Below are 24591 nucleotides of genomic sequence, written 5' to 3'. Positions count from 1 at the left end.
GTAAAGAGAGTGCAACGCACTTTGCACGTTAAGAACCCTTGCAACAACTCTTTGAGGGGTCCGTAGGTGGCCTGTTGCAAGGCCAACGTTCTGTCCTTACCCAATATATCATCATTTTCCTGTGGATGTCCAGATTCCTCCGATCTTCATCCCAGACGGCCTCTATTACTGGACCTACCTAGTGAATTTATTGTTAATTTGTTCTCGTCCTGAACATGCATGGAATATTTGCCACTGGATGTTAGGTAACCAAAAGCTAGGTACAGAATGAAAACTTAGCTACTGTATCGATTTGTTAATTCATATCTTAATCTTGTGAAATCCTCGAATATCAAATTAAAATTTGTATCGCCATCAAATTGAATAAGCAAATTATAAAATACAATCCCCACCCCGCAAACAACAACAACAAAAAAGGCATTCTGTTAATTAAATATATCAAGAGTTTCCTATCTGTAGTTTGAATTTAAAAAGTTCATTTACTCGAGAGAATGCTGACGCGTTTGAAATATAATTTTGTTTTTCATTTTTCGATAGATCAATAAAATCAGGTTACAGTTTTGTATTTTGTTAAAATAAATTTCTCTTCGTTCTGCTTCGTTAATTCTAAAATTCAAGAAGAAAACAATTTCTTCTGATGAATTACAACTACGACCCAGCCTTTCTTTCCTGGAAATAATTAAATGTCATCTCCTTTTCTTTTTAGGTGTGCTCATTAATTCAGAGTCAAGTGATTTGTTTTCTACAGATCAAATTTGGCGTAGCTAAATAATATTCCCCCCATAAATTTACCTTTTCCGTCTATTTTTCTAGTTTAGAGTAGAATAATCTTTTATAGAGCTGTTTATAATTTTGTTGAACATAATATTTTAATAGTTTACTCTTTTAAACTTTTGCAGTATTCTGTGAATCTGTTTAGTATCTTAATCAATTTCATTTAGAATGATGTTGGCAAAGCCATACCAAGAGTATACCCCTTCAGAGGAGTCAAAATTGCTACTTATCTCAAAAGCATCATATTAATATTCAACCTAGGCTTAACTTTAATATAAAGCTTTTGGATATAGATAAGACAAATGAAACTATGCATAAAAATACTCCAAGATAAAAAAAAACAATACTCCAAAACTTCAAATTATTACAAGTTGTGACAGAAAGACATTGCCTGTCATACAAGGATGTATGGAGATGACAGTATCGCATCAAGAATAATGTTTTGAAACACATCTTCATGTAAAGATCTTAAAAGGTGATTTTTTCACCACGAGTCCAGAAGGTTATGTCTATGTTAATGATCATTTAAGAAATGTTTAGATACCGCAAATTCGCAGATCTAAAGGAGAAAGTAAGAGGAGTCCACTCTTTGTCGCCCCTTGAATCTACTAAATAACAATCTTCAGAGCTGAAACCTAGAGACTTACGTTTGGTGAAGACATAACTCAGTAGACATCCATTTAGGGTAATAGGAACTTTAGAACATTAAGTGTAGTAAGATTCTGCTTCTAAAACACGTTAGTTACTGAATGATGTTTTTAATAATGTCTCCGCCATACATTCCAAGATACTTTGTAACCTTTGGACATTGAAAACTTCTTTCTCTGATCTGTTCTAGTAAAATGAATACCGTTCATGGTAAGGCGTCGTCATAAAGTTAGAAAACGAACCTGTTAAAGTAGGTGTATTTACTCTATATTTCCCTCTGTGTTAGTATTGAAGAACAATAAAGGTTGCAAAAAAAGATAAATACATTCAAACCTGCCTTAACGGTCACCTCGTTTAAGTGAACATCTGGCTCTTACGGTCACTTTCAAACCCTTCTAAACGTATTCTCTTTATAATTTAACTCTTTTCTGCATTCAGTTAATTAACCTTTTAACAACGGCCATTTTCATATTTCTAACAAGCAAAATATCATCATGACGAAAAATATGTGTTCAGTTTCGAGGCCAAAATGAGAATTGGAACCCGTTTGCAACCGCGCAATAGGAGGAGAATTTGTGAATTTTTGTGAATTTCTCGTGTTCCACTCCTTTCAGTTTCCATTGAAAACCATATCATCGACTTATTTCTCTACGAATATTAACTATTTCAAATGTTTTCTTCTAATTTAGAGTGCCGGAATCCGCCATTTTTAATTTGTCTGCTCGCACTGTATATCATAACATTACCAGCTTTAATTCCAGCTTTAAAAAAATACATTGCGAAAGAGATTAAGGTCAAAGTACAGTAAATGGGCAATGCAAAAGGTTTCAGTAATATTTTGCATATAACTTTGGCTCGTTCAATTATTACTAAAAGTTAATAAAAAAAAATGCATTTACCTCTTTTATTTTCTAAAATATTACCGAATTAATCATTTCAAAATAGGTGAATATTTGTACAGAAAGCACACAAAATTGGCAAAAAAAAAGTTCTTAAATTTCTCCTTAAATCATCACATAATTTAAATAATTCAAATTTCAAATTCATTCTAAAAATTATATGTTGTTGATACATAAATTTCCATTTACTCTATTGTTGATAAAAGTTTGTTTTGATGAAACGTTATTTGTCATAATGTGCATCTGCTTGGTAAATTTGATAATTTAGATTAAATACCTAGTTAAAGCCCACTACCTTTTACACAACTGTATATCAAATATTAAATACAGGAAAATTATTTACAGGAATTGCCATGAAAGATCATGTTGCATGTTTTTGGTCAAATTTTCTTCTTCTTTTATATCTGCAACCAATATTTAAAACCGATTGCGACATCTACAAAAATTCTTAAAACATCGTTAAAGAAAGAAAAAAAGTTATTTTGAAGATTTTTAGATTTTTTTTTTCAAATTGACCACCAGAACACGATTTTCTGCCAACATATCCTACCAATTGTAGCAATGTAGGGCGGTGCTAAGCACATACGAGTCGCTTACTGTACCTTTGACACAAAAAATGCAAAAATGTGTCACCTGTTTCCACTATGCTACCATTTACAAGCACACATATTGATATAACCACACTTCTGCTTTACTTACAAGGAATCGTCAAGTTTATATGACTTTTGGTGAATACATAACGAGATTGCTCAATATAAAATATTTAACAACTTATTGTATATTCTTCAGAAAAAAATAAGATTTGTTACAAATTGATATGTCTAATATAATAGTCTACATTCTTGGTAGCTGTGTGGTCCTCCTGCACAGGTTTTTATTTCAGTAAAACAGAAAAATCAAATCAATAGCGCTGATTTATTCACTGAATAATATTTTCATTTATTTGAAATATATAAAATTGAGTAAAGTATGTCATTAGTGTGAGAATATCATATCGACTACAGGTAGGTTTAAACAAATTTCAGATTTTTATCTTCTGATTGGAACAAATACAGGGGAAGCTGGCAAAACCTTTTTGGCAACTACATGAAAGAAACTTTTCTATATATTACACAAAGCTTTTTGTCATACCTCTCAGCTCTTTCGTAAAATGGAAATAGCTAACAAGCAAGGGTTTTATAAGTATTAGTAACTTTACATTTAATCCACATTAAACAAGATTAACATACAAATAATACGAAAGTATCTTAATTATAATTCAAACTTACATTTTACACGAAGGAGCGTACTCCCCTAAAGTATGATAAATATATTTCAAACTTATATTATACACATAAAGACTGTACTCCCCTAAAGTATATTGAATGGCTTTCAAACTTATATTTCACATACGGACCATACTCCCCAAACAAATTTAAATCTCGAATAGCTGTCGAACTTGTTTTTTCACATGAAGGACTGAACTCCACTTAAGTATCTTGAACAACTTTCAAACTAGATTTTCACATGAAGGCCTTTTCTCCCATAAAGTATATTAATTATATTTCAAACTTATATTTTCAATGAAGGTCTGTACTCCCTTACAGTATCTTGAACAGCTTTCAAACTTGTATTTTCACATGAAGGGCCATACTCCCTTAAAGTGTCTTAACTATATTTCAAACTTATATAATACACGAAGGATCGTACTCCCCTATAGTATTTTGAATAGCTTTCAAACTTGTATTTTCACATAAGGACAGTACTCCCCAAACGAATCTTGAATAGCTTTCAAACTTGTATTTTCTCAAAAGAACCGAACTCCCTTTAAAGTATATTAATTATATTTCAAACTTATATTATACACATAAGGACTGTACTCCACTAAAGTATCTTGAATCTCTTTCAAACTTATATTTTACATAAAGAACCGTACTCCCCTTAAGTATCTTGAATAGCATTCAAACTTATTTTTCACTTGAAAAACCAGCTCCCTTAACGTACATTAATTTAATGCCAAACTTATATTTTACATTAAGGACCGTACTCCCCTAAAGTATCTTGAACAACTTTCAAACTTGTATTATCACATGAAGGACCGTCCTCCCCAAAATATCTTATTTATATTTCAAATTTATATTATACATGAAGTACCTTACTCCCCTAAATCATCTTGTATAGCTTTCAAACTTGTATTTTCCCATGAAGGACCGTACTCCCCTTAAGTATCTTAATTAGCTTTTAAACTTATATTTTACATGAATGACCGTATGCATCTAAATTATTTTCCCCTTTTGATTCAACTTTCAAGGAGGTGGTTTTTAGTTCTGCTACTGTTCAGCCTTCAGGCTGAAGAACTAAACATCTGCCGTTATACCTCTATTCGCGTGCACTGTCCACGAACATTTCCCCGTCGTTCCCTAAGTTACATGAATGACAATTCAGCTAATTAGAAATCACCCTTCTTTCAACGGGATACGTCATATTTCGCGTTCCGGTTTGCTTCTATCATCGTCAAAATTGCTTTCTTAAGCAGTGCTATAGACATTGACAGTAATATAAACATTATTCTCTTTCCGATTTGAATTTTCCTTGGAGTTCTGTGTTTTTGTAATTTTACTTTCTATTAAAAGGAGATGTGGGGAATACGTTAATGAGTCAGCAACCCAACGACAAAAATAACCAATAAACATCATAGTCTTCAACATTGACATATTTAACAATGTCAATTCTATATTGTCGGATTCTATAAAAGTTATGAAAAAAATAGTAACTATAACTGTCATCAATACCCATATAAAGAAAAAAATATAAGATATGACATTCGACGACTACTGAAGTGGTTCCTGAAGTTTAGGCACGTGTACAAATAGCGCGGTAAAAATAGTTTTTAATTCTCAACCTTTTATTTATCAGTGTCAAGGCGTATATGTAATAGCTATATAAACAATAAAAACTAGTATACTGGAAAAGCAATTAAGCTATAATTGTTGTTTTCCCAAAAAACACAAAACGCAGCAGTGATTGAACAACAGCATAATTATAGCTTTTATCAATAATTCTATTAAGCCAAGAGACATACTTGATTGATTGATTACTGTTTGCTTAATGACCAGTGGCAATTATGTCATGTATGTTCAGGACGAGATACAGATTTGAAGTAAAACTCCTAAATTTGTATATCATTCAAGTTCCTAACATAGAACATACCTACACAATACATATCTACTTATCATATTTATGATATTTAGTTTAACATTGTTCGAGTTTGTAAGCAGGGAACCGCAAGAATCTGCTATGGATAAGGCTGTCTTATATCAAAACAACGTTTACTTAGTTTATTAGTTTGTCAACATATTTCTTTACCACGTCAGATAATTCAGCACGAGAATATTTTAATTTCATTGAAAAAACTGAGATATTTTAGACAACATTTTGTGCTGAAACAACACCAAGTTAACAAGTAGTGAAAATTATACTGAAGACAGACAGCAAATATGATGATGCAACATCTGATTCACTGTTGCGATTAAAATCACACACCGACATTATCATGAAAAGGTTCACGGCCATTATCATAATTATTGTAGTAAATACATAAAGTACCATTTTCATTTTTTAAGTAAAACGATGTCAAGGATGAAAAACAAATAAATGCTGGTTAGGTTGTTTACCAGCTGGCAAAGTGACCAAAAATACTTAAAAACTTTACTGAGATTCACAAGTTCAAGTACCTTATACATGTACCTACTACACCTACTGAAGGGAAGATCGTTGCTCAACACGTTTTAACAACCACTTAAATAAAAGCTATTGAAAGTTACATGTTTCCTTTGGGGGAAAATTAGCTGTAATTGACATGTATGATCTCTCTTCTCAGTATTCGACCGTACCGTATTAACTTATCAAAAGGATTTTTTTTTATTTTATAAAATGATATTTGATAAATTTGGTTGTAACATCATCTGCTGTGGAACACCATTAAAAGTTTGCTTGGTAGTAGAAATGCTTAACAAAATTATCTTGCCATGTTATGGGTTTTCCGATGAAGATTAACTGCACCCTATTATTGCAAATAATAAGAATGATACTTTTTAAATTTGGTGCGTCCGAAACGCTCACAGGCACTTGTCTCATAAAACAAATTTACCTATATACTCTAAAAAACAAAATATCTATATACATGTACTTTGATAAAGTACACGTACTTTGATAAAGTACATGTAAAAGGTAATTTTTCAGACAAGTACCTGTGGAAACGCTTTCTCAAATTAACCATCATCCGGAACACTCAAATCTAATGATGTATATGAGGAGATTCATGACCAAACGAGACATACACAGAACTGCAAAAACCATATTAAAATCAATTTTGTCTGATGGAGTTATTACTTTGCTTCTTAACATAACTTCTAAATTTTTCGAAATTAAAATCATGTCCATAAAGCAGCATAGGCAGGTTCTCTCCCTTGCAACATACGGATATGCTCAAGATAAAGAACAGCAATCTTCAAGAGCGAATGATACACTCGGGGACTAATGTTTGCCTTAATTGTTGTAGATCCCCATTAAGATCAAATTTCGAAAGGGCCACTACCAAGTCAAGAACCTTTTTAATGGTTGTATTTACCCATATATTATTTTTAGTACTTCATATGAATTTTGTGTTCAGACAGAATTTTGATACATTTATAAACTTATCAAAACACATTTCTGGACGCGAGGCGATTTAGAGAATGATATATGGTATAGAAAATAGTGTATTGTATATTTACCTCTAGATTTTGTTTTGCCATGTTTGGTTGCTGTCTATTTTTATAGATTAATGCCCATCATCTCGTATTCATAAAAAAATATTATAGCACCAGGGAATACTTAAACTAATGCTTTGGAATGCCGGCATCATTTCAACTTGATAAGAGATGTGTGAGATTAAAAGCTTTTCTAGCAATTGCCAAATAACACTAACACATCTTTTATTTAAAATTTCTTGACCGATTACATTTAGAATATACGTGGTCTACATTAAAATATATTCTAAATGTTTCCTTCTTGAACTTTTTTTATCAACTTTACCGTAAGTTGGGCCAGCGACTCTTTTAACAAAAAATCATACGATTAAAATTGATCGTGTTATATTGAAATGTTGTATGACCTTTTTAGCTCACCGGGCCCGAAGGGCCCCATGTGAGCTTATGCCATCACTTGGCGTCCGTCGTCGTCCGTCGTCTTCAAGAATCTTCTCCTCTGAAACAATTGGGCCAAATAACTTCAAACTTTAACTGAATGTTCCTTAGGGTATTTAGTTTATAAATTGTATCCGAAGTTTTGATCCATCGACAAACATGGCCGCCATGGTCAAATGCAGTTTTTGGCTTATATCTCAAAAACTGAAGCAATTAGAGCAAATCTGACTTGGGGTAAATTTGTTCAATAGCTCAAGATCTATCAGCTGTAATATTTTCAGATGAACCGAACAACCCATTTTTGGGTTGCTGCCACTAGATTGGTAATTTTAAGAAAATTTTGCAGTGTTTGGTTATTATCTTGAATATTATTATAGATAGAGATAAACTGTAACAGTAATAATGTTCAGCAAAGTAAGATCTACAAAAAAGTAAATATGACCAAAATTGTCAATTTACCCCTTAAGGAGTTATTGCTCTTTGAAGACAATTTTTCACAGTTTGTTCATCATGTTTGCTTGCATTTAAAAATCTTCTCCTGAAACTGCTGGGCCTAATACTTCTAAACTTCAACTGATGTTCCTTAAGGTATCTAGTTAATAGATTGTATCCGAAGTTTTGATCCATCAACAAACATGGCCGCCATGGCTTAAAATACAACACAGGGGTCAAATGCAGTTTTTGGCTTATATCTCAAAAACTAAAGCATTTAGTGCAAATCTGACAGTGGTAAAACTGTTCAATAGGTCAAGATCTATCAGCCCTGAAATTTTCCGACGACCTGAACAACCCATTGTTGGGTTGCTGCCACTAAATTGGTAATTTTAAGGAAATTTTGCAGTTTTTTGTCATTATCTTGAATATTATTGAAGATAAAGATAAACTGTAAACAGCAAACATGTTCAGCGAAGTAAGATTTACAAAAAAGAATTTTATGACCAAAAATTGCCCTTTAAAGACAATTTTCCACAATTTGTTTATTTAGTTTGCTTGCCTTACTTTAAAAAAATCTTCTCCTTTGAAACTGCTGAAACAATTTCAGGCAAACTTGGGCTTAATGAGTTTCAGTGTATCTAGTATAACTTTTGTATTTTATGTCCTTGTACGTCAAGAAACAAAGCCAAAATATGGCTATAATGGAACATATGGGTAAAATGCATGTTTTTGGCTTTTGAAGAAAATATGACAGATACAAAGAACATTTAAATTGCATTTTTAAGCCACTCATTAATATATATTAAAAAGCAAAAATAATTATTGATGAAATATTTAAGCAAAAAAATACAGGTGAGCGATTCAGGCTCTTGGGAGCCTCTTGTTTTGTGAAAAGAGCCTCTTGTTCTCCCCCTGTCTCGTGTACAGCGTCTACATTCTACTAAAAGATATTCAAAATGTTTCCTTTTTGACCTTGTTTGATCAACGTTATCGTTTAACGTACAGCGTTGCTTCAAGGATAGAGGGCCAATCTTATTTAAGGCTGACCCACACCTACAGGAAATCTCGAAACAAAAATAACTTAATAGTTCAAACACTGCCAAATCTAGGTGAAAAGATTCATTCATTTTCTGTTTAAAGAAACACTGTGACCGTGTTGACCGACTAGATAAATTGATATGGATAATACTACTGTTGTTCAATCATAGAGTTTAGTATATTGATGAAGAACATTAAGTCGCTATTTTGTTATAGTTTGAAACAAAACTACATGTTTTTAGGGGTTCTATTCATTCAGATTCTGTACAGATTTATTCGGGCATTGTACGTTTGGTCATGTACTAAACATTGTCCAATGAACCATGAAAAAAGTTGAAGGTCAAATTCAGACGAAACCTGCCAGTCGGACTTGTACACCTCACAATCATTCCATACACCAAATATAGATAAGTATATATAGTATCTGAGACACGGACATGACCACGAAAACGTAATCGTTATCACTGATCTATGAAATGAGGTCGAGGTCAGGTGAACTCTGTCTGACATTGCAAGGATTCCATATACCTAATATAGTAATCCTATTGCTCATAATAAGTGAGTATTACGCATTACAAAAATAAACTACACATTCTTTTCAAACAGTCGCTGAACCTTGAAAATTAGGTCAAGGATAATGGAAATATGACAGACGGACACTTCGTAACATAAGGCATCTACATACAAGGTATGAAGCATCTAGGTCTTCTTCCTTGCGGAATATAAAGCTTTTCACAAATAATTGACGACGTCGTGGCCACCAAAAGCTCCACTACAATTAATAAACAAACCATGTGCTCTCAGTCTAAACTGTCAATCCGTATATATATTTGATAGACACATGGCTGGAGATTGTGGGATTGGAAGTGGTATCAATCTGGAACAAAACATGAGGATACCTTCAAAAAGTGTGTAAAATCCATAAATTATCATTTTGTTAACAAAACTCATTAAAAGCCTTTCAAAAATAGCATCGATATGAATTATTAACATTTTACGTAGATACACAATTAAAAATGCATTTTCTAACACCCCAAAACTGTTTGTGTTCTATAACGTCTGGACATTTTTTAATACGCAATGTATCCAAAGTGTTTAAAAATTAATGAAAAAGAGATTGATTTGGATACAATTCTTTGTATTATATCTTGAAAAAAATCTTAGTGAATTACAGATATTCATGAATTTGAGTAGTATTTCACATGATTGTATTTTCATACAAATTCAAAAAGTATTCGTAGTTCTTCGACAAATGGCTCTGGGAATTATTTAGAACCGACCAGTCCTCTTCTGTGGGAGCATAATTTTCTTTTAGATATGCTATTTGATTAAACATTTCTGAAACAAAAATGGTTTCAAAACGGAAGGGTAAAAACGTTTGTTTCCATGGAATTTCCAAAGCAAATTCTTCTTCGGGAATGTTATTTAAATAAATGTTTATTTGTAAATCCCTTTTCCTCGCCCATTGATGAATGGTAAACAAAATAGAATAAAAAAAGAAGTAGTTGTGTGTATTCTGAAAAATGATGATATTTCTTTCATCAGTATATCTGAAGAATGGTGAATCCTGAATCGAATGTGTTGTACACATTCATGTCATTAATATCAGCTTTCACAGATAGAACATCGCCCGTATTAAGTTGAGTAATTGTCGTTGCAGCATGTGATTCGTAGTTACTATCACCACTTTTCATAGTTCTAGCGATTTTAACAGAATTTCTTAACAGTTTTGCTTCTGCTTTTAATGATTTCGACGTCACAAAAAAAGACACGAGGTAGTATCCCGCTTTTTCGCAAGTAAATTCTCCTCTGCTTGTCATGGACGAAACTCTACTAATGCCATGTTGTGCATTTATAGTCGTAAATGGTATGATCTCATTAGTTGACATTGTTTTTACATCAGGAACCCATGCTGACAGAAAAGCTGAAATGCGATAATATTGTTAAATAGTGATATTTGTTTTACATGCAACTTACAAATATTAAGGTAAAGACAACTATTATTTATACATTTATACTTAGCCCTACCAACTTTCGATATCTGCTTCATATTTATAAATGTATTAGCCAGATATAAGAATTGATTTTTTTTTTTCATCTATTTTCATGATTTCATATGTGGAGCTACCCCTCGCCCATTGACATTTTTGTTGCAAGATGAGAGAATATGGTATTTTAAGAATATTTCAGCAAAAACATTGGTGGGCGAGGGCTAGGGCCACTGTTAAATTTTTTTCAGAAAACTGTTACAAATTATGCAAAAAATCAGGTTTCAATGAAATTTACCAGAGATAAATTGTTATGAAATTTCACATCTGATATTTGAACATGAAACGAAACAATGGTCAATAAAATTACTTTGCCCTGTGATATTTCAAACACCGTTTCTGTAGAAAAAGATTTGATATGAATCGTAAAAAACGGTCCAATTTAGTATTGCCTGTAAACTAACCTCTTGAATTAATAGCATTGACCTTAGTATTCAAATCGTCTAGTCTTGATTCATGACCTCCTAACCTTCCATAATTGACGTTAGCAGGTGATCTTACTTCATTCATACCACTCTGAATTGCGTTGGTGTTTACAGTTAACTTTTGTATATTTGAACGGAGCGCATCCAATCTATTGAAATGGGTTTCCAGTTGGTCTGATAAATTTGATGCATTGTTATTCACAGACAGTATGGTTTCCCTTAATTCTGATTGCATGATATCCACATTGTTGTTTAAATCTTCACTTTTTCATTCACTTTGTTCACAGTATTGACGATTGTAGTAAAATTCTTCATTTTTTGAAGGATTTCATTATTAATTTTCTCCTCGATTTCTTTCCGTAGTGTCACAATGTCCTGTTTAACTTCAGTGAATTTATTCTGGTTATCTCCAATATGTTCGTCAATCTTCTTTTGTACGCCTGACTGCATGACAACTACATTGCTAGTGAAGTTCTTCATCTTTTCAACAAGATGTTTGTTCACATTATCGATAGTCTTTGTCATATTCCTCCTTTGTCCAAGGATTTCATGTGAAATTGTCTCTATCGTGTTTTTCTGTAGTGTCGCAATGTTCTGTTTAACTTCCTTAAATTGGTCCCTGTTATCACCAATATGTTCGTCAATCTTCTGTTGTAATTCTGACTTCATGACGTCCACATATTTTGTGAAATTCTTCACCTTTTCATCAAGATCTGCTTTCACAGTATGGACAATCTTAGTGAAATTCTTCCTTTCGTATATTTCATCTGAAAATGTCTCTTCCGTGTTTATCCGTAATGTAGCAATGTCCTGTTTCACTGTTTCTAACTCTTCGTTTATTTTGCATTCTATCGTGGTGTTGATTATCTCACGTAATGGCATTTCTATTGACCGGACAATATGTGAACTGATGTTAGTTGTATCTACTATTGCAACTAGTGGCGCCCCTCTGTTGTCCAGTATTGGTGCAATATACTTATCTAAATCCTGACACTTGCATGAATGAATCATGAAAATAAAATCCAAAATCGATAAATATTTATGTCCTAACATTTTGAAAGATAGTGAAAATCGTTCATGTACTTAATTCTGAAAAATAATGAGAAATTCTATAGAATTCATAAATCATACCTAAAAATCTGTAAAAGAAAATGTAAAGATTTGTTCGTTCTTAATGTTAATATAACTTAGACGATCCTTAATTTTACGAATATCAGATAAGTAATATTTTGAGATATTTAAGAGGGTCTCCTTTCTCAGGAAACGTCAACTTTACTCAAATTTTTATTTTTAGATAACACTTTAAAAAGTCATAAAGTTCGACACGGACAATTTCCCACGCCTATGCATGAAACTTGTGCAGTCGATACAGGGACATTCATATGCGAAATGGATGATTTTTAAAAATAATTACCTGCAAACAATATAATCTGCGTTTTGGATAAAAATTAAATTCCAATTAGTCTGTGGGTTAATACACATTAAAAGCCGAAATCTAAAGCTATTTGGACAACCATAAGCGTTTATGATCTGGTACATGTATGAATGAAGAGAGATGTTGGGTATACGATATTGAGGCAGCATCCCAACGACTATAATATTTATAGACATCTAGACATCAATATTAAATCTTCAACTACATACATTATGTAAAGACGTCATAAAAATGGCTCAGGTGTAAACAAATTTGAAGGGAAATTGATTAAACCTCAATGTTTCAGCCTTTCTACTTTCGTTGTTTGGTCAAGTGTTTTTTTTTTCTGCGACGTGTCAAGGCACAACATATTGTGGCGAGGACCACTCTCTGCATCTTAATATTAAAAATAAATTCAAATTATCGTATTTAATGTTTTGCCTTAAAAAAAAGACGTGGTTATACAACACACTTCTGCATATGTGTTTTGTAATTAAAAACACATTAAATTGAAAACAATTTTAAACAGCTTTGCAGAATAAATCCATATTGCAATTTATGTCAAAAATCATATTGTTTTTGAATACAAAAGTCTTCTTTTCCTGAATATGTTCACAAGTTCCACAATAAGCCTTCCACATTTCTTTTCTATTGGCTCCTTGATAGTTATTTCTTCATATCTAGCTTAGTTAACAACTTTTTTAGGTTTTTTATTCTTTTTCCTTTTTTTTTTAACTTTTGCTTTTGATCATGTTACATTTCATGTGCGGATCTGTTTTCAATATCGGCTTATTTTTAAATATCGATGTAAAAACTTCTTGTTTTATTTTTTTTTTTTTTTTTTTGATCGAATATAAATACGAACTGTATCATTTCATTGGTGGATTGCCTGTGTTGTCTTAATTATTCTCTGGTCAACTATTTTGCCTTTTCAAATCAAACAAGAAACAAGAAATGTCCTCGATCAGTGTCCGTATAAATATATATCAGTATTTCATGTTCTAAAATCTAATATCCACCCTATATTACTAGCCAAATTGTTTTAAAAGGACCAGTCCTTAAACTAAAATCGTGTCTAAGTTTTCTTAACAAACAGAAATTAAGGAAACTGCAAGACCTGCTCATTTATGTCTTAAACGTCACATATCATCAATAAAAAAAAAAACGCACACGTACACTGACCCAATTAAAATGTGTTGTAAGTGTACAAAAGAGTAGTGCATTGAATAAGCTTTTGAATGCCTATAGAATTATTTAGATGATGTAAATATTTTTTTCTCTCTGTTCCCGTTGGTGCACCCACACTATAAAATCAATAATGATGATATAAGCTCATATAGACAATTCCTCCTGCAGTTTTGAAGACTAATACCTTGTGCCTACAATCAAGATTTCGCTCTTCGTCAACGATTATTAAATATCAATATTAAATAATAAGTTGGGGATAGCAAAATACTTTTTCAACAACTATCTGAAGCCTATAAAATTTAAAGACCGATCAAAATATGTATATTATTTACGGGTACATCTTTAACTTTTTTTAACTTTCCGTGGGGTAAAAGTTTGCTCCATGTTTAATGCATCATGCTGACTTTGGGTTGAAGAAAATCGAAAGGTGCCGTGCTTTGATGTCATCATGTACACGTAATGATTTTGTGTCAAGAATTGATACACTATTCCTTTTTTCAATTACAAAATAATCATATAAATTTATCAATAAACGGAAGCTCTGTATGAATTGAACCTTTGTTGAACCTGCTTCAATCCATAAATTCATATACGAAAGCTGTGTGACCTATGTATAGGCACTTACAGCAGCACATAGACGTGGTCTGATTAGTAAGCACTCAGTTACTGTAATAGTGTGTTATATTGACTCTGCATTTTTTTCTTTTGAGAAATGTTTGACCAAAATAAATGTCTTAGCATTTAGAAACGCTATATTCATATGAACCTATATTTCACCAGAAGGTTTCTAACACTTGTCTACTAAATTTGTATCCAACCCCGTATCTAAATTTAATTTATGAATGTAAACCGATGTTCAGTCCTGCTCCATCTAAATGATTATTAAACACATCAAGATCTTCTATTCTTGAGAGCGGGGTACAGAATGAAAACTTGGCGATTTTATCGTAGGTGCAGACCTCAAAGAAGGCACCTTGAGAAATCCCAGAATATAAAATTCAAATATCATTGGTTATTAAAATAAAAAAAAACATGTGAAAAAAAAAATTAACAAATATAACACAAACAGTAAAATTACGGCATACAGTGAAATAATTCATTAAATACTTATCCTTAGTTCTAATGACCTTTTTTGTATAAGAATTCAGATTGTTTTACTTCAGATTGTGATAAAGATTTAAAAGTATAGTTTATTTTTTTTTATCATTTTCTTGTAGATTAATAACATTCAAAATGTTTACTTACTAGTAACCTATAACCTTCTTGTGATTGGGTTAAGCTTGATTTTAATAAACCTTTCTTTATATAACATGACATGTCATTTTTCTAAACTTTTCTTATATGAGTCTCTCCCATTCAATTGTAGCTCTAAATTTGAAGCATTTGTTAGTTCAAAATAACAAACTGCCAAATGTTTTTTGTTTGTTTCTGAAGGACTTTTATCCATTACATCTGTTGTGTCAATTTGTTTGACCAGGTTCCAAGGATCTATTTATAGATCTACATCAGGAAATATATTGTGTTTAATTAAGTTTGATCTGAGCAATATGTCAAATTTGTTTTATTAGAGAATCGAAAATCGAATGTTGAATGTTGAAAACGAATGTTTGAAAAAAAAAAATGAAAATTGAAAAAAAAAGCTTTATAAAAAAAATTTTGAATGTTGAATGTTGAAAATGAATGCTGAAAAAAAATAAAAAAAATTGAATGTTGAATGTTGAATGTTGAATATTGAACCAACTTGACATCCGTTATTAAAAAAACGCTTACAACAAAGTAAAAGAAATCATAAAATGTACAAAAGTTTCAATACATTTTAGAACAAATATCATAAAAACATTCAGATTTACTTTGAGAAAATATTATTATATCTGCAGGAATTTATTAGAAATTGAAATGACACAAACCTTTTTTTTTTTTGCGGTATTGATTTTCAATAGACAAGTTTATGGATTTGTCTAACAATATTTCTTTTTGTTGAACTAGACTCATTGATAAAGATAAAACTGCCTTATATTGTTCGACCAGTGCGTTCGGTATAATTTGGAAAAAAACATGAAGTCTCTAACTTTGTATAGTTTGAAACAAAACTAAATAGTTTTAAGGGTTTTTCAGTGACGTAGCTTCTATTAAGATAATGAGGCAACTACTTCATCAAAGTTTTGACCATTAAAAAAGAGTGATAGAGAGAAAACACATGGAAAATATATAACGAGTATTTCATAGTATACAGTAGAGAATGAAGACGGTTCCAACCGTTGACCTCTTTACCTTTTGCACACTCATTCCTTTGCGATTTGAGAAATATTTCAAACGATTGTATGTTCATACACATTCAAAAAGTATTCGTTGTTCTTCGACAAATGGCTCTAGGGATTACAATACACCAAGCATTCATCTTCTGTGGGAGACAAGGTTGTTTTAGATATGTTATTTTCGTTTCAAAATGAAAGTGAAAAGGGAAATGTTTGTTGCCATTGAAATTAAGGGAAGGGGAGGGGGGAATAAATCCAACATTGAGTATTCAAAACAAATTCTTGTGTATGTTATTAAAAAGGTGGGTTTTTCATTAATGTCTGCAAAAAGAAAAGAAGAAAACCACCTCATGTTTCCCCAGTTGATGAATGGTTGGTGCCTAAATCTAAACGAAATAAAAAAGATTGTTTGTTCTCTGCACGTTCAACAAACCTTTAACAATTTCATCAGTATATCTGAAGAATGGTGAATCCTGAATCGTATGTGTTGTACACATTCATGTCATTGATATCAGCTTCCACAGATAGAATATCGCCCGTATTAAGTTGAGTAATTGTCACTGCAGCATATGATTTGTAGTTACTGTCACCATTTTCCCTATATTTCGTTGTTTTTAGTAGAATCTCTATACAAACTTGCATTTGCTATTGACGATTCCTATGTCACAAAAAACGGATAACAAATAATATTCCGTTTTCTCGCAAGTAAATAGTCCTTTGCTTGACATGGACGAAACGCTCCTCGCTATTACTAGATTAAGTTTTATTAAATTTTCATGGAACTTTATGAATCTGGAGCAAAAAACAAGTATAAAAACAATTTTCCCGTATTTTACTGATAAATGAACTTAGTTATTTGCACTTTCATTAACGATAAAGCTAAATGGTCAAGTTTAAGTTTCTGTCAGGAATATGAGCTATTAATGACAGAAACTTAGTTATTTGCACTTTCATTAACGATAAAGCTAAATGGTCAAGTTTAAGTTTCTGTCATTAATAGCTCATATTCCTGTCACAGGAACATGTGCTATTCCTACATTTGCATTTAATTTACCACTGGACGTTACACAGTAAAATATTGTGCAAGGATTGTGTTAAAAAGTATCACAGCCTCCTACTGTGAAAACGTCACTCGTATACCTTAAACTTTACACTTTCACGTCCACTTTAAAATCTCAGATACTAAGAGACTAAATATCATATCTTTGGTATAAGTATGAATCTATAGAAGAATTAAAATCAGTTTTCAACCGTAACTAAACATATATGTGCATTTTGTATATTGTTGTATTTTTTGGCTTCAACCCCTCGAGTATAAATATGCATTTCTTAATAAATAAATCATTTATTTGTACAAAACTGGAGCAACTGTAAAACGGGTTCATGTTAATTAAGATATATGGGTGGTTTATGTATGTAAGATACTTTAGACGTTTATTGTCATACTTATGAATACATGGATTATAAGAGATTAAGTTTATTCACTTTTAGTCAGTTCGGCAATTTTTGTATGAAAATATACATTACTGTTTATTCAAATCATCACGCAAGCTAAAAAAGTCTATTACATGCTTTGTTTAAATTTCTGATTAAAATAAGAAGAAAGATAAAACCTTCCCCCCCCCCCAAAAAAACAAAAAAACACACATACACAGTGTCACCAATCGAACACACCAAAATCGACATATAACCAATATTGTTGCCTACTATGGGAAATTTCTGCAGTTGAACATTATAACCTAGTAATTTTTTGGGAAACAGAAATAAGTCTAAATGAAAGACGAAGAATAAATTCGGCAAAATGTTATGTGACAACAATTTTAACTCTTTTTGAATTGATTTAGTGCCTCTAAAAAGAACAATTTTGCATGCTTAACTGTCCGTGCCCTCTAAGCTTCTTTCTGGGTAGTACTACTATAACTTCTTTGATTTTTTCGCTTCCAACTCTAAGGAGCATTGATTGATTTCTAAGATGCACTCTTTTTTTTCATCAAAGGTTTACATAGTTTATTAAATCATTTTCATCTGTGATCGACCGAGCTTTTTCTGTTTATATCTCGTTTGAATCATTTAACTTCAATTTAGAACTTTTTTCCACCTTTTTTTTTGTCAATGAATGATTATGCTAATGTGACTTTTGACTTTGACTGAAAATCGACTTTAGCAGCTTTATTCGATGTGTCATCAAAGAATTTCGGGGGGGGGGGGGGGGGGGGGGGGGTGGGGGGTGGGGGGGGGAGAGGTATTTGGGTTACAGTATAGAGACAAATGGCCAAATAAAAATAATGAATAGAGAAAAATGAGCAAAAAATAGAAAAAATAGAGAAAAATGAGGTGCAAAAGTATAAACAACAATTATGGAAAAAAAAGGTAATACAATACTGATTACTTGAATGTACAATGTACAGAATAAAGGAATCACCAAATTTAATGAACAGTTAATGGTACAATCACGAGAACTTTACAGAAAACGCTTTATTTTTAAATTTTAAGAAAAATGATCTTAAAATTTAAGGAATACATAAATTAAGGACCCCATATCGCGACCCATGCGGATGCATAGAACAAAAGTAAAGTGATACGACTTTTACACCTTCCACATTGAAACAGCAATTCTCCTTATAATACAACTATCAACCAGAGTTCAAATTACATGTACATAGATATTAGCAACTATGAGTCACCGCACGATCTTCAACGACGAGCAAGACCTATATCCGACATTACAAAATAAAAAAAACAATCCAATCGAAAATAAAAAACCAACGGCACGATTTACGCAAAAAACAACAAACAAACAACAAATATGATATGTAAACAACGACAGCTAATATGTGACAACCGTGTAACTCCACCGTATAAGAACGAACTGTTAAAATCAGTTTGAAAAGGCTTCACTGGTCATTGACACGAATAATATTATGTATAATGAATATAACCTAAAGCACAGCGCCAGGATTCATGATACGTCAATGACGAAAGAGTGTGTAAACTGGGTTAGCTGAAACCGTACGTCTTGTATTTTTGAAAAAATATATATTGTTAAAGAAACATGTGCAAGTTGAACTCTGAGTTCTTGCTCCCAAATGTTACCCCGCTTTAAGTATTCGATAAACAAAAAGTTGAATGGAAGTGAAAATGCATCATTAGGTATATAGCAAGCTCACATAAATCCGTATACCAAATATCTGAATGCACTGATCCATAGTTTTATATATGATTATTATGAGTAGGAATATTTAAGAATTCGATAAACAGGTGAATATGGAAACGGACCACAAAGTATAGCATGGTCACGTCAAGCTTGATTCCAGATTTAAGGAAGCTTGATTCGGATTTTCTAAGAAATAAACGACGGACGGATGTATGAACAAGGGTAAAACAGTAAACATCCTCCTTCGGATCAAGGGTATAATTATTTAGATTCATGATATTAACCATTCTTTTAAAAAAAAGTTTGATAAACTCATCAACGATACCTTTCTCTAAAGCTTATCCATAAAGGCGGAAAACATTCTGTTGAATTTCTCAAATTATAGTAGTTCTTTGACTATTATTTTGAAATGTTATGTTATTGTCTACATGAGTTTAAACAAATACCAAATTATTACTAAAAGTTACCTTAATGAAATAATTTTACCTTTGAACAACCTCTTGCTAAATGAGAACATTATAACGAGACAACAACATCCATAAAAAGTATCTAATAAAAAAAAGTACTATGGAGTTTCCCACTGACCAATATCAGACCATGGGTATTATCCCAGGACCAATGTGGAGTGAGATCAAAATATAATGATTCTGAATATATATTGAGATATTTTTGTTCAATGTTGTAATTAGACATGAAATTGTTTTCAACAAGGTTGGGGATCAGAATTGTTTTCTCGCAACCTTTTAGATGCCAAACCATTGTTTTATACATATGTCTGTGTTATATGTTTGAGGACTGTTGTTGAAGGAAAGAAGTTGTGAACTGTGTTTTAAATTGTTGATTTAGTGTAGGAGCCAGCCTGCAAATGATGAACGGCCATATTGTTCACTGAGAATATCACCAACACCAACTCTTGACGAATGAACGCGCACGAAGACAGAATCCCCTTTGTTGATTTTTGTAACAACGGTTCCACTCACGGAAACATCATGATCATGAAATATTCGAAGATAGCTGGCCCCAAAGACAGCATTATTAACCATAAGTTCGGTAGAATGTCCAGCTTCGTACATCCGAGTAACCCATGTGAAAACATACATACCAGCTGTGGGTGCGGTAAAGATTCCCGTCACTGTATTGTAACCATTTCCAGAATTAGTCTTTGCGACATCGTATATCAGTGTATGACGAAAGCTAGGATTAACTCTATTTGTAGATAAATAGGCATAGAATGCGACTACGTGTAATCGTTCTGAAAATAAGAAATAAAAGACAATCAAAGTCTGTTGTAATTTAGTAGATATATCTTTTGTTATGTAGTTCATTATAACTTATACGAAGAAAAACAATAACAACTCTAAACAAAACACCAACCTACACAATTGTTGCTAAGGACTGCTGTTAACATTTGCCAGTTTAAACGCCAGTTCTGCGTTTTTATTTGTTTTCATAAAGAAACTTAAAGAATGTTTTGAATGAAATATAGTTCATTTGCAAGGAAGGAAAGAAAATTTCTGTTGGCACTATTATAAATACTGTAGATTTTAACCTAAAGATGGAATTGTAAATCGTAACCATGTCTTTGTTATCATGTGTATATTATTGTATATGTTCAAAGAGGTAAGGCAAATATTTCTGATTTTCTTCCGCTTACAAGGTCAAATCATAAAAGTTGTTGAATCCTACTTAAATTTGGATATCAGAGAGTCTAAATAATATACCTACACAATTTTCAATAATATTACCAAAATGTTATTTAGCTGTACATTTTGCTGAGTTTGATGAATTGTAAGTACACATGTCAAACAAAGGAGAGCAAGCAAATAAACTCAAGCCACTGACGTTTAAAAAAAAATACTTAACAGGGCCGTTTTTTGGGGTTTCTGGCTCTACTCGTTTATAAAAAAAATAATAGAAAAAATATCGTTTTGAAATTCAATATAAACAGCCATTTCTTTTTTCTCAATTACGTTACATATATCACCAATATCGAATTATATTTTCAAAGCTTTGAAATGAAGCATTAAGTATTACAAAATACATTTTTTTTAAATCAAAATCGGTCACAGTCCTTAAGCTTTAAATTGTTATTTCTAGTATTTTTGAACACTCAAAAGGAATAAAGCAATAACGCAATAAAAACGGTCAAACTACATAATTGATGCGGTTTTAACTTAAATAACACAATGGTAATTATTATTATTTTTTAAAACCAAAAATATCAAATCATTTACTAGTATTTTGGGTAAAAGATTTCTGATAATTAACAAAATTGAGAATGAAAACGGGGAATGTGTCAAAGGAAAAACAATCCAACCAAAGAGCAGAAAACAACATACAAAATGTTTTTAGGGACTTTCCGATTGAATTTTCCTCGGAGTTCAGTTTTTTTGCGATTTTACTTTTTTCTTACTGAAAACTTGATTTCACATGCATAAAAGGAGTAAAACCAGTTACCCCCAAAAAACGACCAAGAAATGGTGTATTTTTTAAACTACAATTGTTTAAATTTAATGTGAATGTAGTGCTAAAAGCATTATTTTTCATATTATTATACTAGCCTGAAAAAGTAATAGATTTTATTTTAGTCAAATTTTCTAGAAATTTGCAACTTTTTGTTTGTCTATTTTCATGATTTCATATATGGCGCCACCCCTCGCCCAAAGAAATTGTTGTTGAAAATTAAAGAATATGGTATGTAAAGTTTATTTCAGCAAAAGTATTTTAAGCGAGGGGTATGGCCACTGTTAATTTTTCAGAAAACGGTTACAATATCTGCCAAATTATGCAAAATTTCAGTTTTTAATGAAATTGACCTACATTGATGATATTAATTATTTCATAACGAATGATGTAATGGGTGAAAATATTTTTTAACTGAAACAATTGAATATTTTAACGTATGTTTTCACAAAGTCTTCATACAATTATCGCATTTAAAATTTACAGATTTTTAGGGCAAAAAATCATGAGTAAAAGTGAACTGAAACCTTTACTCTCTGGCGCATTTGCTCTTTATCAACATAAAATTTTAAGTTATCGTTAAAAGTTTTCAAAATCATCCAATGTCAATACACACAGCACATTAATATATTTATATACAGCTAAACATTGTCGTTAAGTTTCTTTGGTTGTTAGGTTTCGTTCCCACTGACTAATACCCCATAGAATAATTGTTTTGAGATAGAGATAGGGATAAAGGATTATAAAATTTCACTTCTGACACATGAATATAATTGTGAAAATAAAATGACTTTGCCGTGCGATATTTCAACTCTGTATTAGTAAAAAATAAAGATTTGATATGAATCTTTAAAAAATATTCATTTTCATATTGCCTTGTAAATTTACCTCTTGAATTTATGGCTTAGACCATTAAAATTACTTTGCCCTGTGATATTTCAAACACTGTATTTGTAGAAAAAGATATGATATGAATCGTTAAAAAAGATTCAATTTAATATTGCCATGTAAAGTTACCTCTTGAATTTATTACATTGACCTTAGAATTTAAATTGTCCAACCCTGAGTCATGAACTCTTAACCTTCTATCATTGACGTTAGCTGTAGACATTAAATTATTCATACCACTCTGAATTGCACTTCATCAACATAACATTTGAGTTATCGTTAAAATTTTAAAAGTCATCTAATATCCAATACACAGCACATTCATATATTCATTTACATCATTACTTTTAGTTTCTTTGGTTGTTAGGTTTCTTTCCCACTGACTAATACCCTACAGAATCCTTTTTTTTAGAGAGATAGAGATAAATTATTATGAAATTTTACATCTGATATATGAATACTATTGGAATACAAAATACGTAAAAATGAGACGAAACAATGGTCACTAAAATTACTTTGCCCTGTGATATTTTAAACACCGTTTCTGTAGAAAAAGATTTGATATGAATTGTAAAAAACGATCATATTTAGTATTGCCTGTAAACTAACCTCTTGAATTTATAACATTGACCTTAGCATTCAAATTGTCTAGCCTTGATTCATGACTTCTTAACCTTCCATTTTTGACGTTAGCTGTAGACATTAGATTATTCATACCACTCTGAATTGCGTTGGTGTTTACAGTTAACTCTTGTATATTTGAACGGAGCACATCCAATCTATTGGAATGGGTTTCCAGTTGCTCTACTAAATTTGATGCATTGTTATTCACAGACAGTATGGTTTCCCTTAATTCTGTTTGCACGATTTCCACAATGTTGTTTAAATTCTTCACTTTTTCATCTAGATCTTTGTTCAGAGTATTAAAAATCTCAGTAAAATTCTTCATTTGTTTAAAGATTTCATTAGTAATTTTCTCTTCCATTTCTTTTCGTAATGTCGCAATGTCCTCTTTAACTTCAGTAAATTGGTTCCTCTTATCTCCAATATGTTCGTCAAACGTCTGTTGTAATCCTGACTTCATGAGGTCAACATTTTGTTTAAAATTCTTCACCTTTTCATCAAGATCTGCATTTACAGTATCGACAACCTTTGTGAAATTCTTCCTTTCGTGTATTATATGTGAAAATGTCTCTTCTGTGTCTATCCGTAATGTAGCAATGTCCTGTTTCACTGTTTGTAACTCTTCGTTTATTTTGCATTCTATCGTGGTGTTGATTATCTCACGTAATGGCATTTCTATTGACCGGACGATATGTGAACTAATGTTAGTTGTATCTACTATTGCAACAAGCGGTGCCCCTCTGTTGTCCAGTATTGGTGCAACGTATTTATCTAAATTCTGACACTTACATGAATAAATCATGAAAATAAAATTCAAAATCGATAAATATTCATGTCCTAACATTTTGAAAAATTGTCACGATTTTGATAGAAAATCAATAATCAGCTGATTGTATTGTATAGCTATCGACAACAAGCCCTAATTAAAAAAGGGGTTGATTGTATTGTTTAATGAAATAGTGTGGTTTATTGGCGTCACATTAATGTCAACTTAAGGGTTTTTTTACAGCTTCGAAAGAAATGACACACGTGTTTGTAGCAATGTAGTTTTACGTCTCCTCTGTTTTTTTCTTTTAAAGAGGACGGAAAAGAAAACTGTGGTTATGACGAAAATTGTGCAAAAATAAGAAAAATCTCTGACTTTAAACTTTATCCTTTCAACTGTGATAGAAA

At 31.7% G+C, this 24591-nt stretch overlaps 1 protein-coding gene across 7 annotated transcripts in view; it reads right to left on the bottom strand.

The window, feature by feature from the left end:
- LOC127706095 (uncharacterized) overlaps positions 1-24265 on the bottom strand; it is a 29070-nt gene extending 4805 nt beyond the window's left edge. The window contains exons 1-2 of one of the 7 annotated variants that reach the window (XR_007984208.1): positions 22924-22936; positions 10137-10883 (exon numbers count right to left, since the gene is read on the bottom strand). Coding sequence is in view for 2 of the 7 variants with exons in the window: in XM_052210551.1 (XP_052066511.1) it covers positions 20286-20695; positions 23404-24262 (1269 nt within the window). In the remaining 5 variants the exon portion in view is untranslated. Of the gene's footprint in view, positions 1-10136; positions 10884-11411; positions 15729-19978; positions 20696-22794; positions 22808-22923; positions 23039-23403 lie in introns of those variants that run through there. The other 6 variants (XR_007984209.1, XR_007984206.1, XM_052210552.1 and 3 more) reach the window with 6 other exon arrangements.
- Positions 24266-24591: the final 326 nt, after the last annotated feature.

The sequence above is a fragment of the Mytilus californianus genome, unplaced genomic scaffold (assembly GCF_021869535.1).
Source record: "Mytilus californianus isolate M0D057914Y unplaced genomic scaffold, xbMytCali1.0.p SCAF_6, whole genome shotgun sequence".
In the NCBI taxonomy this organism is placed as follows: domain Eukaryota; kingdom Metazoa; phylum Mollusca; class Bivalvia; order Mytilida; family Mytilidae; genus Mytilus; species Mytilus californianus.
The sequence above is the reverse complement of the archived record's forward strand: the minus strand, read 5'-3'. Positions and strand labels throughout refer to the sequence as shown.